Source organism: Anser anser (genome assembly GCF_964211835.1).
Source record: "Anser anser genome assembly, chromosome: 7".
NCBI lineage: Eukaryota > Metazoa > Chordata > Aves > Anseriformes > Anatidae > Anser > Anser anser.
Window position 1 is genome coordinate 14,418,065 of NC_139727.1, and position 26,335 is coordinate 14,444,399.

General features: G+C 39.9%; 1 protein-coding gene across 1 annotated transcript in view; it reads right to left on the minus strand.

Annotated features, from left to right (window-relative positions):
• Positions 1 to 26,335, minus strand: part of JMJD1C (jumonji domain containing 1C) — a gene marked incomplete at its 5' end in the record, with an annotated part of 157,850 nt that overhangs the window by 97,881 nt on the left and 33,634 nt on the right. Inside the window, one exon of the mRNA XM_083843931.1 lies at positions 8,785 to 8,949. Within this exon, the coding sequence (XP_083700057.1) occupies positions 8,785 to 8,949 (165 nt within the window). The remainder of the gene's footprint in view (positions 1 to 8,784; positions 8,950 to 26,335) is intronic.

A 26,335-nucleotide genomic window follows, 5' to 3' on the forward strand; every position in this document is an offset into this window, starting at 1 on the left:
TGTAACATTTTGACTTCATCCAGACACTGATTTTACCCTGAAGCTCCCGTGTCTCAGCTACAATAGAACAGACTCTATTTGCACAAGGCCATATGTATCCAAATAGTGATGTACAAACTGTAGCAGTATTTTTTCAGAAAATGTGCTTTGCATTTTGGGTGGGTTTTCTGTGCTGCTGTACGGTGAAGGCAGATATTGAGACAGCACATCATGGGATTCACAACAAAACCCAGCAGAAGCTGCCGGAATTCTGGGAAAGGAGAAAAAGAAACTCATAAAACTCTAATTATGCCTTCCATAAGTCATCTTACTCAAGTCAGCATGAAGAGAGCAGTGCTTCAGTACTGCACAGCTGACAAGTCATTAATGCACAGAAGCAGCAGTGGAGATTTTAACAGTGGGTGGCTTTCAAAATTAGCTGCCAAGTGGATTTGACAGGTGTAAAACCCAGCTGCTCCTCCCCGCTATCACAAGAAAAACACCGAGCAGTTGCTTATCGATGGAAGTCTTCTGGCACAGCTTTGCTCATCCTGGGCAGCCACCATTTGGATGGAGGACAAGTACCATGCTGACATCCTTCCCTCGCTGTACAGCCTTCTCAACAGGTATGGGTCAGAGACTTTATTATTGTTATTTGTGTGTGTTTGTATATACACATATATAAAAACACAAAAATATATGATATATAATACATAGCTTATACTTTTATAATATCTATGTTACCATTTATATAAACAGAGACAAACAGACCGAGTGACCAGACTGATGGAGATGCACAAAAGGCACTGCAAGCATTCATTTATTCCTCCAAAAAAGGAAAAGCTGGATTTCCAAAATACTGTGCTGAAACAGCCAGCAGTACGACGTGCCTGTATTCTCTCACTACTGCATCTCCAAAGTTGAGCTGATGCTTCTAGTTCCAAGAAGTTCAGATGATCTACAGGGCTACAAAGCCACTTGTTTCCTTCAGCACAAATGGAAAATCTGTTCTCACAAATGCTATGAAAAATCAAAGATTAAGACTTCCCAGCCCATCCCAGAGGCTCCAGCATAGCTTCTGGGTTTCGTATCTGATAAAGCTAACTTTGAGCTAGCTAACTGGGATTTCAACAGCAGTATAACCACCGCAATATAGGTTTTAGCACCAGATACAAAATCAATATGCAAGCAGGTATCCTGCACTGAGCTTCCTGCAACCGTGGCTGCTCTGCTACTGCAACCTGCACTGCCCAGCTTGAAGATGGAACCTCATAAAACTCAATTTGTACCTTTTATAGGAATATACATGAAGTACCACCAATATTTCATCACCATCTCTTGAACAGGTGCAGTGACAGCAGTGCAGTCAACTGGGAGCACTGCTTAATGTTACAGTTGAAGGATGATAAACAATATCGAGTTATTCTGTGTGATCCTTGGAGAACAAGATGAAATGCTTTACCAGCAGGAAGCAATCCAAACTATAGAGATCTCCAGGATGCTGTGACATACTAAAGAAGCTTTCTCTAGAGGAACTGCCAAAATGGCAACTCCCAGGCCCACATGATCAAAACAACTTGGGGGTGCTGTTACCTTAAGGCTAACATTTTTTAAAAAACATAGAAACAAAACAAAAAAGACCACCGCACACTCTGTTTTATTTGGAATTCCAGCACTCTTCTGGAATGAATTTGACATTAAAAACAATTCACTGCATAGAATTTAATTACAAAATACAGCCTACATATTTTATGTATGGAAGCATGCTTTTAGAAAACTAAATCCTGTCCAAAAATGGTCTTTATTACTTAGAAGTTCAAATTTAGCAATAAAGTAAAACACCACCACTACCAAAAAGCACAAGCTTGCTGTTAGGCAACACCTTCAGACAAAACTTGGGAACAAACAATTGCTTGCAGTAGCGTAAAGTGAGCAAGAAGCAAGAGGGCCACGTACAAACCCTCCCCGCAGCATGGCTTTCCACTCCGGCACTCTTCTCCCGAGTGCCGTAGGACAACACCCGTATTTCACAACGGAGCATCTGGGGAGACAGATTTCAGTTTATTGCTGTTCATTTGGGGCACGTCCTGGGAAGGTAATGGCCTCTGCTTAGAAGCCTGTGTGGAGAGCACTGGCTCCCAGTAAGCAGTAGTTTAAAAGAGCAAGTGCCAAAGTACACAGGCGGGCTGTGGTACTGCTTGAGACGCTGATGTTCTGTGGGAACATTACAGCAACGCACACTCCAGCAAAATAATCTTTGAACCATCTCCAAGTGCTGTTTCTGCATGTTACTGTCTTTCACAATGCAGCAAAAATCAGGTCACTTATGCTCTGCTGAGTCAGTTACTTAAATTTTCTCTTCCCCAAACTGTAACTGTCCTAAATCTCTCCTAAGAAGCTGACAGTTTCCAAGCATTTTCTCCTCTCTTGTATATATCTCATCATAATCCCAGATTAGCAAGGGATACAAGCAATGAAATTCAGACACAGGGTATGGGGAAGCTGAAAAAATCCACTTGCAGTTTTTCACTGGCTCCCCTGGAAATATTTCCTGCCCTCAAATTTGAGAAATCCTTAGGGTTTTTTCATTTTTATTTATTTAAAAAATTCACACCACTCTGGAGACTGAGTTTTCTCTCTTTCTTACCTTCCACATACATAGTAATCCCTTTTGTGAATTTATTCTCTCTTTCTGCTGGAATATTTTGAACGTCTACTGATTTAATTGCAGTATCTACCCACGTATACTTTATTTTCCATTGTGCAGAGGGAAGAGAAGAGGCCACAGTGAAATGAGTGAGTACGCAGGGGGGCAAGTTAGCAGTATCTAAATTAACTCCTTACTTTGAAAGGCACCAGTCTGATTCATGGGACCAACATGTAAAAGAAGTTTGCTAAAAACATTAAAATTAGGCCATCAAGGCATTAAATAAAACAAATTCTTGAGAGATTGAAAAAGTTGTGTTGCACCATGGTATTAAAAGGAATGAACAATGAATGTTCTACTTTCCATCATTGTGCCAAAAATAAGGACAAATTTGTCTCAAGACTATCTGGAAGCTCTACAGAAGGTGGGTGTTCAAACTGTTTTTTTTGTTGTTTTTTTTTTTTTTTCTTTGAATAGTGACATAAATGCCAATGAAGTGGCAGGTTATAAGCATTTGCTTGATAATCCATCATAATCAAGCCAGCTGAAGCAGAATGTGATTGAGCAAAAGGGTTCTGCAAGTGACAGCTAGGACAGAGGGAGAGGAGGGAGGTGGAGAAGGCTACGTAAGGTCAGAGGACAAGTCTATCCTCAACACATCCACAAACCTTCTAACTTAAATTTTGCCACCAAGTACTGTGACACTTAGTCAGCACGTGAACACGTGGATTTGTTCACATCTAACCTGAACAAACGCATCCTCTAGCACCCAGAACAAATCTCATCTCCTTCTGCAGGACGACCTCCTCATTAGCACGATGGTCAGACCCAAGGCCCATGGTCCCACGGGTGCCACCGGCACTGTTCCCTGTAAATCAGCTGTGGGTTCTCACCCTGCGAAAGAGTTACTGAGCACCAATGAAGAACCACTCTTTGTCCCTGGTTTTGTAACAAGCCTGGCTAAACCTCTGTATTCTCACAGAGCCCTGGGCAGAGTCCCAGGAAAGACTGTTCCCAAGCCACTGGTTTAGCAATGACTTCACTTGTTCCAAGAAAAAGTCAGGCAAGCACACATACACTTTTTCTTTTTGGTGGGCTGGGGAATTGAGTTGCTCCTAAAGCCATCCTTCCTTAGGTGATGAGCATATTCAGGGTCTCCTCATTAAACACATTTTAGTTTTAAAATTCATATTCTTCAGAAATATACCACTGGAAGAGAACTGGTTCTTGCTGTATGCCAACCCTGGAACTGGAAGCGATAGAGTTACTGCAGGACTTTGTACTAGTTGAGACCATAGTGCAAATCTCTTGATTTGACAAGCTGAGTGCTGTAAAGCTAGCAAAGCTCATTCTCCATATTCAAACCATTAGAGAATTAGTATGGATTCTTCTGATTTATTATACATGAGCTTATACTGAATTCACAAGTAAACTCTGGAGACAGCACTGTTTTATTTATAGCTATAACAGGCACCACGTACTTTACAAAACAAGCCATATCCAGCAGAACACACAAAGACCCTGATGACCACATGTGCCTGTACGTAACCTTCCCAGGTATCCAGCTCTGTCCCTCCAGCTAAATGAACCATTCCCCCATCCCACTTCTCACTGAATTTGACTCTATCAAATCATTCCCTCCTTCTTCTTCTGGCTTCTACCCCACAGAAGACTGCCAGTTTCTTCCAAAAGGAAATGGCCAAAATAAAAACACTTTTTCTTCTCCTGTTCTACAAAAGTCTCTTCCATTCTTGCTGCAAGTGCAGCAGTTTCTCATGTGTTCTCCCATTCAGTGCATTCATTTTCCCTTGCCTCCAATTCCAATCCTTTTCTTTCCAGCCTCTTGCACTCTCCTGGCTCCTTTTCCTCAAAAACCTACCATAATCTATCTATCTTAAACTCATTTAATCTTAATTACTTTTTCAATTATCCTTCTTCCCTTATTTTCTTTCCAAAATGATAGAACATGTCCTTTAACATGGATGCCTAAAATTTCTTTCATTTCTATCTGTAGACCTTCAAAGATAAACTTTAATTTCTGCATGCTATTAAGTTTCCAATACTCTTCCTAAATAAAATGATTTGAAAAAAAAAAGGAATTCAGTCCACACCTTCCTATTCTTTGAACACATAGTTGATGCTGTTAAAAAGAACCTACAGTTTAGTTTTACACCTTGGTGTGCTCTCCCAGGTAGTCTATCACCTTAAACCTGTCTTCCACATTATTTTACCATTCTCTAAAAATCTCTTGTGGCTTCTGTCCTTAATTCCCTCTTTTTTTCCCCTCTACAATTTATTTCTAGATATTTTTATGTTCAGTTGGAGAGTGAATAATTAAATTAAAATTGACAGCTCACAAAATCATCCTGTTTGGTCCATATTAATATCTTGGCTCCTTGTTGTTACCCTGCCCACACACTGACTTCCATCTCCCTCGTTGGCTGCTAAGGAGACACCATCGCACTCAAGCCTTCAGACTGAACTGTATCATAGGCGTGACTTCATCACGGATCTGTAACATCCTAATACCCAGACTATTTCTAAACCAGGGAGAAGAAATTAATCACCCTAAAATACAACTTTTCTCTTCCACCCACAAATCAAAAAAAATGTATAATCTCAGTTGCTTCAAAAGTTGCCTTCAGAAGAATTCAAAAGCAATTTTGCCTCATTTATAATGTATTAGCAACTCTCCTAGCCCATCACTTTGAGCCTGTCACTTTTTTTTTGTATCATTTATTTGTAGCCCCCTTGTTTACCAACCTAAGCTGATGCCTTCAATTTCAACATATTATACAGGCTATTTTTCTTAATCCTTTAATGTGGAAAGACACGCTTCTGCTACCCACCTGCTAAGTTTTCAAAATCTGTACTATTTTCCCCACGCTACCCTGTTGGCAGAGTTGTTTTCTTCTGCATTCACATCTGTAGAGCATCTCCAGTAGTCACTTGCAACACCTTTCCCTAACTTCTAGGCTGACATCACTTGTCATCACTGTGTCTTTACGCTTCTCTCTTTACCTGCACTGACTTTTGTTTGTTACATTGCCTGTAAGCTCTCTAAGATAGGGATAATCTTTTCTTCTATGGTTTTATGGCATCCAGGAAGCTGAGCATGGCTTGAACTCAGAAATGCCGTGGCTAATGCTGCCTACGTTCCTGTAAAGCTATTTATGAGCCAGTGCCATTAAAGCTTCATCTGTGTGAGCATTCACATACTGTGCTGTGCTCACCTCTGTCACTAGCTCCAGAAGCCACCCTGCAGGGTGGCTTGCAGTTACAGCAGTCAGCTAGGCAGCCAAGAAGTTCTTCTCCAATCTGTCCAGAAGAATCATCTTCACAAGAAGGAAAAGCATTTGATTAAGGCATGAACAGGCCGAGGCCTTACACCTCCTTTCCTTTGCACACAGGTTTTTACAGGTATCTAGTCAACGTTGTCAGTGACCCTGATACGGTGAAGCACATTGATGCCAGTGGTACTCTAGGCTCATTTGCTGTCAATCTGCCACCTCTGGAGTGAATGAGGCAGGAACCCAACCAAGAGAAACAAGAATCTCATAGTGAAAGAAAGTGAGCTCCAGAACCTATCCCTGCCTACGTTTCAGTTTCTAAACAAGGCGAAAGAGGTGATACTTCTCATTTCCTTTCTTTCTCAGCACCTGGTTGAAAGGAATATAATCTTAAGAGCACAGCTAGACAAGGTCAGCAGAAGCTGTGCTCCCAGTAGCAGCTACGCCTCAGGCATCCCAACCAGGAGGTGTTATGACCAAGCTGCATTCTAGCAATTTCATCTATGAAGTGCTCTTTACATTGTATCACACAATGAATACTAAAAGAAATCAGTAATTGTGAAGTGATGATTGCCACCAGAAAAGCCCACAGGAAATTACAGACCTTATCTTCTGATCAGTTTTGAACACCACATGGTAAGTACAGAATATGTTAATCAAAGAAGAGCAAAACAAAAGGTGATTAGCATCTAAATAAACAAGCATTTTCCATTCATTAATAAGGCAAAGATGATGTAGAAAATACTACATAAAATACACCTAAATATTACTTTGCTGCATATGGACTGCATCCAAAATAAAGTTATACCGGAATCTTTTATTTTGGTATTTAATAAGATGACAAGATTGTCAAATACATGAATGACTTTCCAGTATGGTTGCATGCGTGAGAAAGGTTGAGACTTCTCATTCAGTATCTATGCCAGGACTCAACTTTCAGAAAACATGCATTGTCACATCCACACTGAGGACTTCACATCAAAGTGCTGTTGGCAATCAACATTTTTACCACTTTTTCCATTACTTCTCCATTTTTAATGAGCTTTCTTCTGACTTAAAAAAAAAAAAAAAAAAGCCCCTTTATAGAAGTCACCCACTTCGCTACACCAGAGTGTTCAGATAGTCTGGAAGCAACAGAATTACGATGGCAGTCTGGGCACCCTCCCTGTTCCCAGAGACCTGGCATGCTCAGTGCAGCTCTTGACAGGGAGCAGAGCTCCGGGAGGTCTCTATGGAAGGCATTTGCTCTAATTTGAGTAAATATTCTGTATCTGCACTTTCCCTCAAACATGGGTTTTCTGGAACGGGGATGGATGACCAGAGGGTTTGACTCAGAAAACAATTGTTAGAACAATTGCAAACAGGCCAGGCACAAATGCTGAGACCTTGTCTTCTTTAGCATCTGGAAACTGTGACCTAACAAGCTGTTTGAGCCCCACTTTGGACTATATGATTTCAATCTGGTTTTGAAATGTAAAAACAAGAGGTGGATGTAAAATAACAAAGTACATAGATAATAAATTCTAGCTTGCTAGCAGATTTTAAAATACTGATCTCAACCAAGGAGACATGGGTAGTTTCAAAGAGCAAGTGACATGACTCTAAAACTACAAATTCTTGCTTGAGAATTTAGTAACATGAAACAGAGTATTTGCCTGTGCAAGCAAGTATGTGAAAGATCCTGTACATCCAAAATATTATCATTTCACACATTAACACAAACATCATAAACGAGTCAAGTAGGAATATTACGAGAAAAAAGTCCCATCCTAAACCATTTATGCGTCTCTGCTACCACCAACATTCCTTGAATAGCTTGCCTCATGACATTCAGAATGACAGTTCTAGCCGCAGCTCCAGAGAAGTACACATATATTTTAGAAAGTCCTCAGAGACAACAACATGAAGGGAATACTTAAATGAAGCACAGAGACACAGCTAAGATCCAGAGAAAAAAAATACCTAAATCCATTGCAACAACAAATTTATAAAAACCCAGGACTGAAGTTACAGATACTGAACTTAACGTCAAATATACCTAACACTTCTCCCATTCTCTTCACCATTTTGACAAACCTGGGGGAGCTTCCTTTTCACCTGACAATTTCAGTAATCTTTCCCAACCCTCTACAGTGGAAAAATACCAACAGGTTCCTTAAGTCTCATATCTACTGATCTTCTAAAGACTTTGACAGCACTACAATTTTTTTTGGAGCAAAAAAAAAGGAATACACAGTCATTCCTCAACAGATTATCTCATCAGATTCTTGATATTCATCAGGTCTACCTAAAGGCGTGTCAAAAACAAACAGAACCTCCTAGCAATTCTCTCAGCAGCTTTATATTTGGGCATTGATCCAGGGAGAGGAAGAGTCACAAGTATCACCTCATAAGCCAGGAAAGCAATTGTCACTTTATTGATCTTTGTTCACTTTTCTCACCTTTCTGAACTTTGACTCAAATTCAGCTCCCACAAAAAAAGGTGTTACAAGTTTAAGGGTTTATTTTTCACCTCAGTTTCAATCTTCCACAGAACAGATCATATGTTGCCAGCTACTAAGTTAATATTTATAAAATGCTTTGACTACGCAAAGTGACAATAGTTCTACTGTGTCACTCAGACTAGTTTTGCCATGCTCTAAGTCGATTCAAAAATGAATGACTTATCACATATCACACCCACCCTTTCAACCCAAGTGATTTATTAATATCTTCTTATCTTTTTTTTTTTTTTAAACTCTCTTCTCTTCCCCATGCTCACCTCTTTCCACCACCATCGTGACCGAAGTAAACTAGACAGTTTCCCAAGGAGGATAGCATTAGAGAGATTAAAATCATTTAGTAAACAGGATTGCTCAAGTGTCTTACCAATGCAGGCCATTGAATTTGTTTGATCTTTGATCCCTGAGTCTGGCTTGGGTCCTTTCTTTTCGCCCAGACCAGCTGGTACTCCACCAAGAAGGTTGCAAAATCTTCATAAACTTTAACCCATTCTCGCTTTTCCCATTCGAGGTCATCAAATTCCACATATACCTGGAGAGATGTAAAAGCAGGAAGATGTACGTTATTACATGTACTCAGCATGTGCGCATCTACATGCACTTTTGAAAGCACGTGTTTTAAAATGTAACGTAAGAGCTTAATATTATCCCTTTTACTGTTATGGCATTGAAATGATATAATTAATTCAGTTCCTGCATAGAATTTTTTCTTAGCAGAGCATGTATGCTAAAGAGAGAAAGGGTACGTTTGCCAAAACATTACTGTGAATATTGGGTGTCTTATACCATGAAAGTGTAACACTAAATACTTGCTAGAATAATTCAATACATACAGCTATTTATATAAGTACGTTTTGAGAATACTTACTGTTATCCGTTCAAATATTTCTCATACTTAAAAGTAATTAATGCAAACTAATCAACCAAACAAAAAGCACAGTTTCAAAGAAAAAACCCGCCAGCTGGAACAGCACCAGAAAGGACACCATAATCCTGCAGTTACGTGCAACTCCAACACACAGTACCCAACTCCAAGCTCCACCAGCAGAAGCAGCTCAGTATCTTGACATTCCTATCCTTCTGGGATCCCACTCCTTTTGGGTTAAAACAAAAGGAAAGGAAACAAAAAAAAAAAAAAAAAACCAAAAACATACTTTTTGTTTCCAGCTAAATTAATGTGGAGCCAATTTGCATCCATTTGATCTTTTGTCACCCCTGCCCTATACATTACACAGTTCTCCCCGACACGTACTTGGAGAACCACCGTACTGTCCCTCAGCTGCATTTACTAAGCTGAACATGCCAAGCCTTTTGTCTTTTCTAGTAAAAGAAAGAGGGTACTTGCAGGCAAAAAGCTATCCAAAGGTTACCTTCATTAGAATGCAAACTTTTATAAATGCATTGCATTTCAAAATCACAGAATTAGAAGAAACACACGCATAATTTGGGAAAGAAAATGACTAAGAGACATCAGTGTATTTTACAATGCTACCAAGAAGAAACATCCGTCATTATACCAAACACCACTGTCAGAAAGGGAAGATGCTCTGCTACACTCCTGAATTTTGCCTCTTAGTCACACCCAGGGCAACTTCTGAAATCGGAGTTTCTTCCTCTATCTCCTTCTGAGAACTTACATCACTCTCACCAAAAAACTCTTGTCTCTTTAACTTTGGTTAATTTTAGGCCTGCAGCATACTTCCTTGTCTAGACTTCCCGTCTCACACTTCCAAAATGTGTGTTATATAGTGCTCCTTCTCATCTTGTCCTTCTCCCTTCTGCGTACACAACTTAAGGTTATGCCAAGCCTCCTCACACTCCTGTATCAGAATTCATCACCCCAGTCCTCCCCACTCACAGCCATTCTTTTTTAACCCACATCACTTCCATTCTATTCCTACACGCTTTCTTCCTTTCTCTCTGAAGGCAGTGCTTGGATTACAATGACAACTTACTGCAGTTATTTTCTTCGTAGCAGCCCCCCATCACATCTCCACTTAAAATCTGCCCAACTATAAGGGAAAACAGAACTAGTTTCTTCTCCTCCCACCAAGCTCCCCTCACTCAGGCTGTCCATCTATTTCCCACAGCCTCCATGACCTGGGCAGAGGGAAGGCAGCCGTCGCTCCCTGCTCCTCCAGCCCTCTGCCAAACACTGACAGCTGGACATCCCTGTCATCCTGAAGGCTCTTGGTCACCACTCTCACACCTGTGGCCAACTGGTCTTTTCACCTCTCATTTCATCTTACTTCTCTCTCATTTGCCTCCTCGCCTGAACTCTGAGTCATGGCAGAGTGCACGGGGCAGCCGCCTGCATCAAGTGTTCTTCCTTCTGTATTTCCCAAGCACAGCGTTTCCCCTCCAGATTCCCTAGATCCTTGTCTGGAATTTCTGCTGTTTGCCTGCTTCCACTGCTCCAACATCTAAACCACCCTGCTCAGCCACAGTCACCCCAAAACTCTGTTTCACCTTGTCCATCAACACCCTACCCTTTTACCTTCTCCTTTGCCCATTTCACTCACTGAAACTCTTCTACAGAGAGAAGAGTAGTAGGAAACTACTACTAGCCCTTGCAGTGACCTTCGTATCAGACCTACTGGGACAGGTCATACAGAAAGTGATCCTCCTCCTTCAGCTTCTTCATTATTAAACCATCACCTGTTATTCCAGCAACAAAGTAGAAAGCAATAACAAAACCTCAAAAGAACTGGAAATTGACACTTCTCATTAAAAGGCACAATTTTCAAAACCTAACAGAAGTTATAAAATGTATAATGAAGTTACAGTAATTTCACAATCAAAACAGATTTAACAATAAACATACTCATGCTTTAAAGCATTGGCAGAAAAACATCATATCTCAAATCATCTCAGAAACACTATCCTGAGTTTGCAGCTGCTTTGAACCCTTCTAAAGGGAAACTCTTGCAATTGAGCAAATGACAAGATTTAAAGACATCCTTCAGTGAGAGTACAGTCCAAATCATTCCCTATAATCATCTTCCTCTTAGCCCCTCTTCCCACAAATTCCACCCAACTATCCCAGGCTGGTCGAACCACTGCATTTTAGTATCTGGGAAGACACTTAGCTTGGATAGCCTATTAACAGGAGGTTGAGCACGAGACTTCACACAGCAGTGAGTTTAAAAATAGGAGGCAAGGGGAATCAAGTCAGTAAATGTTTTTGAAAAACACAGATAAGCCTAAACTGGAGTTAGCAGTTTAGAAACCGCCACGCTAAAACATACTGTGTCTTCTGGACACTAGCCAAAGCTTGTGGATAGCTGTGATACAATCTAGTGTTTGTGTGCAAGTTTTGCACCCCAAATAAACTGAAATCCGGTGCAACGACAGTGGGAGTTATTGCTGAGCTATCTGCCGAGTCTCCTGGCACCGTATAATTAGATCTTCAAAGGAGCAGTTCCAAGAAAAGTGAAGAATGGAGCGTGGCACAGAGCCAGTCTGCCATTGCCCAGGGCACCATATTCCTCCTCTAGCAAGGCACACACACAACCTTACTTGGGAATTGCTTCTGCCAGCTTTCACCACAGTCAGGTTTTGATGCCAAGATTATTAACTACATCTTCTGGCTTTTCAAAGTTCATTTCTGAAAGGCAGAAACAGCACAGACAAAACACGGAGCCCAACCCTTCACCCATTCATTTTTATTTTTTTCGCAAGCAAATAATGTGCTTAAAACAGGAAAATGCATTACCAATTTTTCTGAGGCAAAAGTAAAATCTCTGAAGAGAATAGGCTTCCTCTTTCTCTGGACACTAATCTACCACACAGAGAAGAGCTGTATGAATTTATGAAAGGGAGTAAAGGGAATACAAAGGGGAGAGAATAAAAAAAAAGCAATCCAGCAACCTGTGCCAACAAAGCAAAACATGGAGCCAAACTAAGACCCACTAAGGAGTGTGAAGGCTGGAAATATTTGATCTTTCTTGCTTCACTGATTAAACTCTGTACAGCAAGAAAGTCTCCAACATCTGCCTTCTTAAGAATAGATGTTGATTTTGAGATTTTTCAGCCAAATTTTGCTTCCTTGCCTTGTCAGCTATATAGAAGTTTGTTTTGCCAGAGCGGCTCAAGCTTTCTCACCACGTATGCACTGACTTGCACAAAAAGGAGAAATTCCCACTGGGACGATATTATATTTATAATTGGCATTAATGTGCTAATTTTGTAACTCACTATTTTCCAACAGGAAGCAGCATAAGCCTTTAGCATGTTTTTCCAAGTAAAGCAAGACAACAAATTAATTTCCAACGGAGTCAGCCAAACAATTGCAACAAAATATTGCTGTTTCAAAGCCAGAACACAACAATCGGGGTGAAATTTTCAACATACAGAGCCACGATCCAGACTTTTCCAGTCGCTTCTGCTCCAAATAAATACGCCTGACCAAACAAATTCTGAAACCTTTTAAACGTTCATGAAACCATCTCTGCCTTCCAGCGAAGTCCATGTGTATTGCTGGGAAGCAGACCACGCGCCGTCCACTTTCTTGAAACCACCTGAGTCAGCGGCAGCCGCTCGCACCTCCTGCACGCAGTAGCAGCCCGTACCGCTGCCCATGGGTGGCTTTGTTTTGAAGAGGACACTGCTAATGACCCAAAGGCTGACTGCAAATTTACTCAGCCCTAGTAATAGCTCCAGGCAGCACAGCTACAAAAATTGCTTAAAAAGTTGCATCATTTTAAGACAAAGTGTTCTCTATTAACAAGCAAATAGAGTGCCACATAACATTTATTTACTAAGTTTCTAAGCCAATGTGTGAAAATGATTCATTTTAGCAGATTTGTATTTAACAGAGCACAGGTTATGTTTTCCTCCCTAAGGGAGGACAGCCGCCCAGGTCACCGCTCTTCCAGTGCCACATCGAGGTCTGCCTGGTGAAAGGCGACACACACTTCCCTGCTTCTCACCAAAGGACTGTTACCAAAATATTTATGTCTAGCACGATTAATCTTTTTTTTTTTTTTTTAAGATGCATTTAATAGAGCAAATAAAACACTTACCCTTTTGTACCACACTGAATAGTCTTTCATTGACACAGATTTGACTACTGGCTTCAAGGTGAGTCCCAGGGCATATCCCATTAAGTTTTATTCTTAACATTTTTTAATTAAGAGAGACTATTACACTATGTACAACTATATTACATAAACGTAAGGGCTGAGAACTCAGAATTCAGGTGCTAAAAATTATCTGTGATAATCAAAAGTCTTTTAGGTCTATCTTTTAAGTTGTGTAACTAAATCCTAGCACGCAATTAACCATCCAAAACTAGTTGCCAGATAGCTTGTTTCCCAACCCTGTGATGCACAGTGATGTAAAAAGAAAAACGTAAACCTTCCATGTAATTTAGTACAGGCTTGCCTGAAAACGTGTTAAGTATAAAACAGACATGTTTTCAGTGGCAATAAAATCTCTCAAGTTTTTGTTTTTGTTTTTGTTTTTTTTTAAAACCACGTGCAGCCATTTGGGCTTGAAATGGGCAGCGATGGTTCCCGAGGTACCAACTCCACACAGCTCTGACGTTTTGCTCAGCTCCCCTGGTCTTCCTTAGCGTTTTATGTAGTTGAAAATTAAAACCAAGTATGCTAGGCTCTGAGAGATTTCCCTGCCTACATATTGAAATGGATGTGATTGCCAAATATCTAACTGGTATAAACTAAAGCTACTCATAAGTACACAGGGAACAGAGCCAGTAAGAGTGTTTTTATAAAACTTAATCTTCCCATCCTGTTCCCAATATCCTTGCCTTCTCAGGTTTTTACAGATTGTTTCTTTGATGGAAATAGCATTACCCAGCAGCCAAGTCTTTCTAAATATATCTTTAACTAATCAAATGCAATCAAAGCACAATTTACTATAAAGCAAAACAGCTTAACACAGTAAAATTATTACTCTGTTATACAAGTACTACCCATTTCCGCATGGAAAAGCGATGAAATTGCAACCAAAGACAGAAGAAGGGTTTTGGTTTAATAAAGAGCTTGCAACGTAGTTACATACTACCAAAATTCCCCCAATCTTTCTCACTAGCATTTCAATTTTCATAGTCCCTCTACACTAAAAAAACTCTTAAAAGTATCATCATACTCCTTTGCTTTATATATTGAAATGCTATATATTTGTATTTTGCAAACCCTACAAGCAAAACAATATAGGAAAAAGAAGCATATCTGAAAACAGATTGGCATCAGTCCACACAGCCTAACAACACCCTAAGCAATTGTTGGAATAGTAGCAATGGATTGGTCTTAAGCTACCACATTCTTCAGGATTAAAGGATGAGTTTTATTGCCTTTATTTATTCTTAAGAAGAGTCAGCATTTTCATTTTTACCACAAATCTGGAACAAATTTTTTAAGCACAAATATTTCACTTGTATTTGTATACCAGAAAGTATTTACTTTCAAGGAACAAAGCAATACTAAATGTACTGAGTATTTTTAGCAGGGGTGAGCAGACACCCACAGTGCCACAGTAAGCCTTTAGAAGATGTGAAAAAATTCTTGATAAAGTTGGCATACATCTATTAATCAGACTTTTGGAATTCTTCCACCATTTAAGGAACATTATAGTTTGTCTCAAAAATGTAAGACCTCTGCTTTAACCCAATTACTAGGAAAAAGCTGTAGAGTAAGGCACGTTTTACAGCAAAGAACATGGAAAGCTTTTTCGAAGACTGGACAAAATATTTACAGTCTTACGCTATTACATCACTTAATGCATGTTGACATAAGACATTAAGTCTTTGTTGTTTCAGAGCTCCCTGGAAATCTCCTTTTTAGAAAGGCGACAGTTCAGGGTCTGTGCAGCAGGAATGGAGGCCAGCACCCCACAATGAAAGGCTGCCCCCTGCCTTTTGCCACCTGCAGGAAGGAAGGAGAGTAGAAGGTACAAACACCCAGCCTGAGAGCATCTGCTTAAAACTAAAATCTATTAAAAAACTGGACATGCACGCTTGCTGGAAGACATGTCAAATGTATGCCATGCACAGGAGGAAAGAGGAACAGATGTAGCTAAGAATACATGCTTCAATAAACATGAATTTTCAAGGTAGCTTCCTTATATCAAGCTTTAAAAATCAAACCCTACAAATACACAGAAGCATTTAAATAAAATCATTTATTTCAAGCAACTAATAGTCTCAAGATATACTATTGGGGAATAATAAGCATAGAAACAATCAGCATACACAATTTACGGTTAATTTTGAAATCCTGATTTTCTATTCCCTGAAATGCGTGCCTGAACATTGACAATAAAGTAGCTTTTGCAGAAATGCAGATAAAAATGGTTGCAAAACTGAAGAAAAATACCAGTAGTATTGCAACAACCTGCTGCAGTCTGTAGCCTGGATTGCTAAGCAACCAGCATATCATGTAGACTGTAAAGTAGGATTGCAGGGAAGATGAGAGTACAAAAAAAAGCCTCCTACTTGGACGCCTCAATACCGTCTTTGAAAAATAACAAAAAACATGTAAGACATGGATGTGTCTTTCATGCATAAATTTAAAATATGTATTCCAAACAGAAAACTGAAGAGAGAAAATATGAATTACACTGAATTGAAAGAAAAAATATTTATTAAATGCTATTTAGAGTCCTCAATGCATTTCTCAGAACGACTTGTCTCTCATAAAGACAGTCTGCAGGAGTGCAAAATTTTATTTAAAAAGTTGTTTGAATCACTTATGTACTCAAAATATTTGACACATTTATTTTGCAAACCTTTTCTCCAATTTCATATGGCAAAGTGACGTGCAAACCGAAAATTAAATCATGACTGTACTGGGCTTACAAGCAAGCCTAAGCCAAGTAGTACCACTTTCAAAACGTTTTAGATTCCAAAACATACACTGAATTACTTATCTAAAATGAGAAATAAAAGTGACATTACATTTTTAAGAAAGCATTAACTATTAAATCATAGCAGCCCCTAGTTAAAATATATCCATTACTCAAAAACTTCCTGGTCCTTCAGGCTCAAAAAAAAGTCTTACAAATTCTTTGTCATCACACAATGTAAGGAAACTTTTGTATTATCTAAATAACTGAATTTTTAAAAACAACTATTAAGAAACATAAACACTACAGAAAGCCTCCATGCCCAGTTTAAAAACAACGTGAATTTTGTGTTTGAATCAGACAATTGTGAATTTGGATAAGGTAAGAACTATTACACATTTCTATAATTATTATTTAGATGGCCAGTTAAAAGCAACATGTGCATAGAGGCCTATTTTGAAAGTCATACTACAGTTTAATTCCTGTCATGTAATTACAGATTGAAATTTTGCAGCAATGACTTTTTAAATATATGATACTGTTTTCAAACTATATACATTTCACATTTGTAGATCCGACTGAGCCAACTGAGTGGGGTTTGAACCACATAAGGCACTGGTAATTAATTTCTAAATATTCGTGGCTTTTAGTCCATTGTGACAGTGCAATAGCTTGCTAATGAAGGTATGGTTAAAGTTCATGTAGCAAGTTGTCAGGGGACACAGAGCACTACAGGAGGCTGGGCTGAAGTGCATTGAAAAAGCAACTGGTTACTCTCCATTTAGATTTCATGATTTGCCAGTGTTCCTGAACCACAAAATCCAAGCTATGGACAGTAGCATATCTCTATCGAGGCAGGTCAGTTCACTGAATCGCTGGCTGGCAAGGTATGGCTAGAAATGGGAAGCACTGCAACTTCAGTCCCCCAGACAGCCTGACCACGCGCAGCTTGGTGGCTTCAGGAGACGCCTCGCACCTAAGCAGAACGCCACGATGATTTTGTGAGCTTTTCAAGTGTCTTGGTCCAGCTGAGTAGTCCAGAACTGAACCACTGCTAGGGGAAATCAATAAAAGTGCTAAAAGCGCAAGGTTTACCCCATTTCTACCAAGAACAGAAGTCTAATTAGCTAACTTCAGAGGTGAGTCATCTTTCCAAGGTGTAAAAGACTAACTCCTGGATTAGACCCAGACCTAGAAGTATTTATCAGCATCTATCCAGGCAGAGGTTCCATGGGTTTTGCACTGTTGCATGGAAAGTGATGTCCTCCCAAAGCCACCTGAACACACACCGATTTCCAACAACAAATCTTTGTTTGAGGTCAAACAAAACAGAGACTGTAAAAGAAAAGCAAGCATTTGGGTTGTATTTCGGTAACTGTGCCTTGAAATCCAGGCTAAAAAATGAAAAGAAAAAAGAACAAGTGCCTCAGCTTTCTGTGCATCCACACTGGTCTTAGAAGAGCAGGCCAAAGAAACCAGTAGTGGGCTCTCAAGCAATTCCCCTTTTGTCAGGCAAAGCCAGGAATACCAGAAGGACACCAGCAAACCTTTATTCCGGTGAAAAACAACACCAGAGACAGATGGTGAGCAGGTCCTGTTCGTACCAGCGACGTGTTGTCAAGGCCTGCTCCTGATCCCAGCAGGAACAGGATCAGACACCGCAGAGGATTCACTGCACTTCTTCAGGCAGCTTACAGGAGTTATGAGGAGTATGCGGAAATATCACAAGAGTAGTCAGGAAACTAAGGGAAAAAAATCATCTCGCACAGACAGTACATTATATTCTAGATAAATTATTTCCAACTACAAAACTGTGGTTCTTCTCCGGTCTGATGACAATGAAATACTTGCTCCTATAACCAAGGCCAATAACCTTAAGTAATAAGCCAACCAAATGATTCTCAAGTAGATTTTTTTTTTAATAAAATTCTCCAGAAGTATCAAGTCAAGAATCCTTAAATGTAAAAGAAATATGGTTAAATGCTTATCTCCCTCACTGATTATCCACTAAGATGCTGGAAGATATTTCCCATAAGTTTATTCCTTCATAAAAGAATTAGAAATATTTGAGTAGGGAAGCTAGTGTACTATATTAATTAATTTAAAGCCTAATTTTACATCAGAGAAGATATTTCTACCCACCGTCTTGACAATAACTTGTTGTCTCCTTTCTTCTTTGCGAAGTGCTATTTATAAACCAAGTCTGCAACCTGTTTCTCCTAGTCCTGTCTAAATCAGGTCTAAGCCATCTAATAAAGACAACAAGTAGTTTCTAAATACTACCTAGCTAGGACCCAGTCATATTTTACTTATTTTTTATTCTAGAAATTTGAATGACAGCCTCCTTAAAGTCTTCCCCTCCAGTCCCATGCCAGCACTCAGTGCTATCTCACACGCAGATCCTCTCTCTTCATTTTGGTCAGATTACTTGCTACCATTCCAGCCTTTGGGTTTCCATCTCCTCTGTAACTCACCTCTCAAAACCACATCTCTATTTCTTTTACATTATTGATCTTTGTCTACCTCTTTGTAGTGGCAAGCCATCCCTCATTCAAAAATAAACGCTCATATAATCTTCCTGATGTATCTAGAAGCTCCAAGACACCTGCTAACAAAGGACTGTAACCAAAACTTACAGAAGTCGGCTTCTTTCCTACGGATTAACTGCAGCATTAGAGAAGAAAAAAAAATCTACACTGAAAGGCTGAAGATTCAAAAGACCAAGATTTTTCAGGTGAGTATGTTTTTCCTTTATTTTTCTGTTTGAAATTGAATCCCAAGGCTAAACTTTACACAGAGAAGAACTAGGTCATTACAGTTCCTATTACATCAGTGCATAAAGGTCCACAAACCAGGATCAAGGTTCATTCTAGCTCTGAACTGAGGCATCTCCAGTATTACTAAATGGGCAGCGGAGATGAAGACCAGGAACACACATGAGCAGACGACATCAGGAAACACCCTGCCAAAATTAAGCACCATTTTGGGATCAGAATGAGGAGCACAAGCGCAGCTTCTCCTTTTTCCTACAGTGTCTTAATCTACCTCTTGAGCCTCCTTGCCATAACAGCCACTGCTCAGTTACAGGTATCTGGTATTTGATTAGCTATCTGACCAAAAAAATACAACTCTAAAAGTAGTATGTAAGCTATAAGTAAATGCAGCAGTACTGTCAGTCATTTAGGCACCTTTAATCACCTTTTCCATCTCACTGTCCTATCTAGTTGTTTTATATCAGAACGAAGACCCACTAGTAATGCACACAGCCTGCTTGGTCCCAAGTTAACCAAATACTTAGCTTTTATCAGTGTATTACAAAAGATAGACTAATAGACTTGCTTTAAACAACAAACTTTAGAGATTCATATTAGAATTGGGATTTTTGTAACTGATTTCATGCCACCAAGCAAATCACCATCTCTGCTTCAGTACCCATACTGTAAAACAATCATTTCAACCCAGTTTTACCTGCTTTGACCACAAATTCTTTGGGAACTGACATATGTTTCTGTGACACCAAATGTAATGGAGAACTAATGTCAGCGGGCTTCCAGGTGCTACTGAGGTGTCCCAGTGCAAATCCCTTTGGATCACAGAAATACAAGGACTGGCTCCTCTGAACAGCTGGCCACTTTGGTGCTGCTGCTGCTAAGGTCAGAGCATAGGAATGACTACTTCAACCAAATGGAGCTCTTGATGCGTATCAGCTTTAGCAATGAAGGGGTGGAAAGTACTTAAGGTTACAAAAACTGTTTGTGACCCAGATGCAAAGACCCTCTCTCTCTCTCCACAATTGTCTGCTAATGTTTCTCAGAAGATGCACTTTTGCACTCATCTATTTTTTTCATTCTGCAAGCAAATTTTTCGAGTATGCTAACAAGGTGGTTCAACCTTTTATAGCCTACCTAATCTTTAGCCAAGGTATTAACTAGTCTCAGTACCAAAATTCTGTTTATAATTTTTACCTTAATTGCATTAAAAAAAAAAAACTCATACCTTATTTTAGAATTAAGAATTGTCCAAATCTCTAATGTATTACATCTCAAAAAAAGGGAAGAAAACAAGTTTTTTCTGCTCTCCCAGTAAAAATTTTTGCAAAGATTTTTTAAGGGAGAACAATAGATTCCTTGATAATATCGACAGTACAATAGAACAAGCAGATAACACCACCAAACTGTTAACACTTAAGCTCAGAAGTAAAGATGTAAGAACAAAACACAATGAGTATACATCAAAAGCTGTTTAATGAATCCAACAAATAGTCTTAATTATTGCATTAGCTACCTCTGACTAATTCACTCATGAAAACCTCATAGAGGCATTTCCCTATAACAACAGCAGGGAAAATATTTTCAAGCAACTGGTGTTTTAAATATTGCAATGTTAAATCAAAAGCAAGCTTGTTTATGCACAATGGTTTTATAGACTGTAACTGTAAGAGCCGTGCCTGTGTTTTAAAACAACAAAAAAAATCCTCCCTGCAATTCAAAATGCATGCTAGAGAATAAAGAAGCATTAATTCAGAACTGTACATGATTTGCTCACCATCTGTGCAAGTTTCTGGAAGAAAATAGCTTTTCTTTATGTCCAAGGCAGCTTTTAAATGCTAGAAATGATACATATGATAGATTACCTACTGCATTGACTCCGATATTTATGAAAGTTTATTAAATCCTTTTAGAATTGAACAATTAAAATGGGAGGCCTGAAGTATGCATATAAGTACGGGCAACTTTTCATCTTTCCCCTTTCTCCTCTGTTTCCCCAGTAACATCTCGGTGGTTTAAAATCAAGATTTAGTTTTATGTATCCTTTGATTCAACCTTTGCTACAGACAGAAAATGCTGAACAACCTCCCCCAGATTTTTAGCACTCAGCATGTATTTGCAAGACTTTTTTTTTCCTGGGATGCTTCCTTGTAATTTTGATAATCACTTCACTACTTAAGCTTAGATTTTAAACAGAATCTTTAAGTTTCACCATTAGCTAGTTCTTCTTTGTGACAAATAATATTAACGCACCTCAGCTCCTCCAAGTTTTCTGAGTGATTAAATAATGTTCCCTCCAGGAAAAGGAACACACTACATGAAGATATTTTTGACTGCAGGAGTCTCCAGCTGCAGAATTGTTAGTGGTGTAAGATAACAGAAGTATTTATTGATAACAATAAAGATGTGAATCTGTTTTCGAAATAGATCAGAGAAACACACCCAAGGTTTCTACTTTGCTTTACCAAATAACTTCTGCTTCGCTGTACCAACTACTTAAAACTTGAATGTTATTTCTAGCAATCAGTCTCACTTCCTTCAAACTGTACGTACAATAGACCATGTGCTCCAGAAGACCACCTGCGAATGAGAAAGGAAATCGTGAAATTTCACCTAATCATCCAAGGCAAAAATATAGGACAGACGTCCTTCCTCTACTTTCAACAAATATATTAATACTGTATTAAATTAAAAGAATGTGATAAACATTTTTGAAGGTTATGTTCATTATTGGCTTTCCCGTGGCTTTGGATACACTTGTTTCACTGCGACCTCTTGTATCATAACCTGTTAAGAGCATTAAAAGCACAGCCAAGGCCCGCAATCATTCAACTGCAACATGCTTTGACTAGATAATAGTTCTCAGTATCACACACAGATACGTACTCTAGTATTTTTATTCGGTGTATGTATGAAAAATAATGGATAAAAAAAAGCTATGTTTTCCTTCTGTGCACTTCACTTCCAATAAAACCAGTAAGGCCATGATGCCTTACCCCCAGTCACTGGGCTGAAAAAAGGAGGGGAGGAGGGAATGCTACCGATAAAACCCGTTCCTAAATGCCCCTTCGGATGGGAAGGCAGAGGTCACTGACAAAGCAGTCAGACAACAGAAACCAGCATATAACCCACTCAGGGAATCCCTCACAGACACTACCATCACTACCTCACTATCAGATCAGGAGACAAAGGTTGAATAAACAAGATTCAGAGGTAACGTTAAATGCACTGAACACAGGCAAGGAGAGGTTTTCTAGTTTTGCCCTTAAGAAATGACCAGAACACTGCATATAGCCAAAAAACCCTTACTATGGTTTGGTACATGAGAGTATTAGATATCAAAACGAGCTGCCAAAGAACATTGGCACAAATTCATGGGAATCAAAGAAACATACCCGGTGAGTCCCGTAACACTGCAAAAATGAAGTGTGCTTGAGCACTGAGAGCAAAGGGCAGAGATTCCCAAGCTTTCTAACGTGTGTGGCTTTTCTTACCATCACATCCCTTCCTTTCTACCTTTGATTAAAGCAAACAAACATATGTCAACAGGATACACTTTGTCCAAGAGAGTCCACAATGGCAGAACTGGTTGTTTGGTTATGGATACCAGTAGCTTTCAGTACTAGCTGCTTTCTTAACATGCTTTCTGTATCCAAGATGTTAGGAAAAAAAAGAAATCTCCCACCCCCCAAAAAAGAACACAAGTATGCAAGTTATCTAAAGCCAAGACAAGATCAATCCTTTTGCAATTACTTGATTTTAAAACTTAAACCCAGAAATAGGCAAATTGGTCATTATTTTTTTTTTCCTAATGAACCTCTAATCCTTGAAATAATTTTTCTTCCCACATGCAACACACTGAAAAACAATTGTAAAGCTCTGAGGAAAGCCAGCACCTGCAGGAAAAGGCTTAATCTGGCAACTGCTGGTGTTGTTGAGTTATTCGTCACATAAATCTCTTATTAAGTCCCACCTCTTTCCTGTAGCTCTAACTGTTGGAGTTTGAGAAAACAGACCTCGTTTCATGCTCAACTCCCACCACTAAGCAGCTGAATCTCCTACGTTACTTAGAATACTGTTCGTGAGAGCAGACTTCACATGGAGTCATGCAACATCCTGTTCCAAGCCAAATGCTCCAGATGGGATATGTTTCACTGCTGCCTCCCCCTCCCCAGCCCGTTTAAGCTTGTTCTTTTTTCTTTGAAAGCATTTATCCCAAACTGATGCTCTAACAGCATGCTAAAACTGACCTTTGAAGAAAAACACAGGCATATCACAACTTGCTTAAAATCTAAATATTCGTGCTACAACCTTAAAAAAAAAACATTTAAATTATCAAAATATTTGTATCAGCTAATCAGTTATCAAAACCACATGTATAAGAAAATAAATTACTCGATGCAGCTCAGGAAAATCTGCCTTACTTCAGAAAGTTTGCTAATCATTTAAAAGCTTAACATTGTCACGCACGTTACTAATCTAATGGAAGTTCTCATCGACAAAACAAGGAAAAAACTGTCTAGTCTGCTGATCACTCTGAATGCTGGCAATTTCTCAAACATCTGCTAAAGGTCAGATTTCCACTGCATGGAACCAATCAATGAAGCTACACAACACTCCCAGCGCCATTGGAAGTGCCAAACAAAGACCAGTGTTTTACATAAGCAAAGAAACTCAGCCTGAAATCTTCAGAAACACTGCTAGCAAAGTCTTCTCTTCTGTCGCCACACAGTACTCGTCTACCTGGCAAGGACTCCTAGAATTAGTGCAGTTTTGCTTTTTATCGCAAAAACAAGTCACTGCTAACCCGTCTCTTTCTGCATTGTTTAATAGTGTACAGCTCCTAACACGTACACAGGAACGTTAGGGAAGGAAAAGAGAACATCTTCTGATTTAAATGTAAAGGGTTTGTTTGGTTTTGTTTTTAATTTAAATACTAATCACTATATAAATGAGCAGTTTCAGCAAACTGAATATTCACAAAATTGGTGCCTGTGTTTCAGCTCAGCGACTTCAAACAAAACCCACCCCTGCTCAATTCTAAAAACAGATCTTGGAGTTAAAAATCAGGCTGAGCTCATAAAACTCTGTCCTAAAATCCTTACTAAGCAACCTCAGAAATATAATCCCAACGTCCTACCAGATTAGGGAATTGTCGTCTCCTGCTAAAAACAGCATGCTCTAGATTTCAACAGCTTATCGCATGCCATAAGACCGGTGTTTTAGCAAGAGCGTACGCATAAGAAATAAGTGATCGATTCCGATGCTGCTGAAAAGCTGAGCTTGTTCTATTTTTACAGATAAAACAATTTTATATATGGATAATCTGGCATTGATTTACAAGAAAAGCCTTCCACACACTGGATAGAAGGACCAATAACAAAACACTCTGATGCAATTTGGGGATTTCTTATTTATTTATTTTCAACTCCTGCGTGTGTTGCTAAGTGATCTTCAAACTACAATTTTACTTTTTTTTTTTTAAATCCACTTTAACTTCAGAGGAAACACGGATAAAAGAAGGGAGGCAGAAGTCCCTACTCACTCCAATAAATTCAACAAATATTCTCTTGCATTCCTTCTAACTCAGCAGCTATTACAGTAATAGTGTGGTGGTGCTGCAATCCTAAATGAAGGAAATACGCAATTTAGAATATACATATCTATTAAAAAAACAACCAGCGAGGACATCTCCACACAGTGAGAGCCTTGTGCCTATCCCCGGCCGTCCAGCGCTGTAGCCCTACCTCTGCTGCCTCCCAGCTTTGCTCCTGAGCCTGGCACTGCCTGCCACAGCCAGGACAGGGCACCCCGGGGGCGCCCTGCCAGGAGGAAGGCAGCTCCAAGGCGTGGGTCAGAGCAGGAGCACCGTGCCAGAAACCAGTGCTGCCTGATGGATGCTGAAGGCTGTGAGGAAGACAAGGCCATCGCGCTCCCCAGCCAGCCCAGGCCCACTGCAGAGCAGCGTTTCACAATGGCCGTGGCGAGGCAACAAAAGCACAGGCTGCTTCTACTAATACCTACCCCAAAGCTCTAACGGCACAATGAAAGTTGATGTTATCTGAGATATAAAAATGAAGTTATTAAAAATGAATTTGAATATGTCTCAAAAAACGCCTCTTCAATTGTATTTTATTTTATTAAAGCTGAAGAGGATGAAGAGATACTTCAAGAGACAGTTATTTCTCTGCACTAGTTTCAGTTCATGTTTGAAAAATGCCTTCAGGTCCTTTGAAGAGCTTTTTTTTGTGATTCTTTCTTACCTGATCTAGCTGCCAGTGTTTGGGCTGGTCCCAGTTTGTGGGGTGCTCAGGAGCACGGACTGTCACACTTACAGAACAGGAGGCAGCCACCAGAAAGGCCTGTCAGCATCCAGCTGTCTCCTAGCCATCGCTCCTTCGACCTTCTCCATTCAAGGGAAGCCAAGAAAACAAACAAACATCTGTATGAGATGCTTCAGGGAAGAGTGCAATGGCCAGTAACAGTTTCCATCGCTGCTGCTGTTTCTCCCAGCAGTTCTGTACAACTTGCCCTCACAAAGGGCTTTCTTTGAAGTCTGTTCAGCAGCAGCACATCACCCACAGGGGAAGAAGTGTAGCAGCACACGCTTCAGCAGCAATTCCGTGTAAGGATCACAGACCAATAACGTGCTATAACTATGAAGGCTTGCAGAATTGGGGTACCTCTCTATTCAAACATTAACGACCACATTCACATATTTGATTGTAGTTTTCTTTTTAACAAATCTCATGCCTAAGAAGCAGCCTGGCCAGATGGGAATATAGACTATAAGAGTCTAAATCACATTACTCACATCTCCTCACGTACAAGTGCAGGAGAGCACCGCTCTGCCAGCCCCATCGCAAACACCTGGGCAGAAGGGAAGACGAAGGCACGGGTAACCACCTCCCCATACTGGAATGGCACTGTCTGGTGAAAGGTCAGCAGAACTTACTTTTGGAGAACATACCAAATGGGTTAATCTCTCCTGCTTTTCAGTTCTCATAGAACCACACCTACCTGACAGAGGTTTTACGCCCTTCGTGCCAACTTTCAGGGGGTTTTCGATGAAATCATACTATCCCCACAAAGCAGTAAGTTAGGGCAGCCAGCGGCTCTGCTGCCTGGCGCACCTCGACTACCTTTGCTGATTTAGCATACAGCTTGGAGCTCAGCCAACGAATGAGGAAGAGATGTTAAAAGCAAGCTCAAGGATCTGCAAAGACCAGTTTTATGAGCACAGGCCAACTGCCAAGGCATTACTTTGAACTCCACGTTACCGTGGCTGCAACAGCTTAAACCCAGCTCAAGTGCATCTGCTCTACACTGCAGTGCACACCCAGC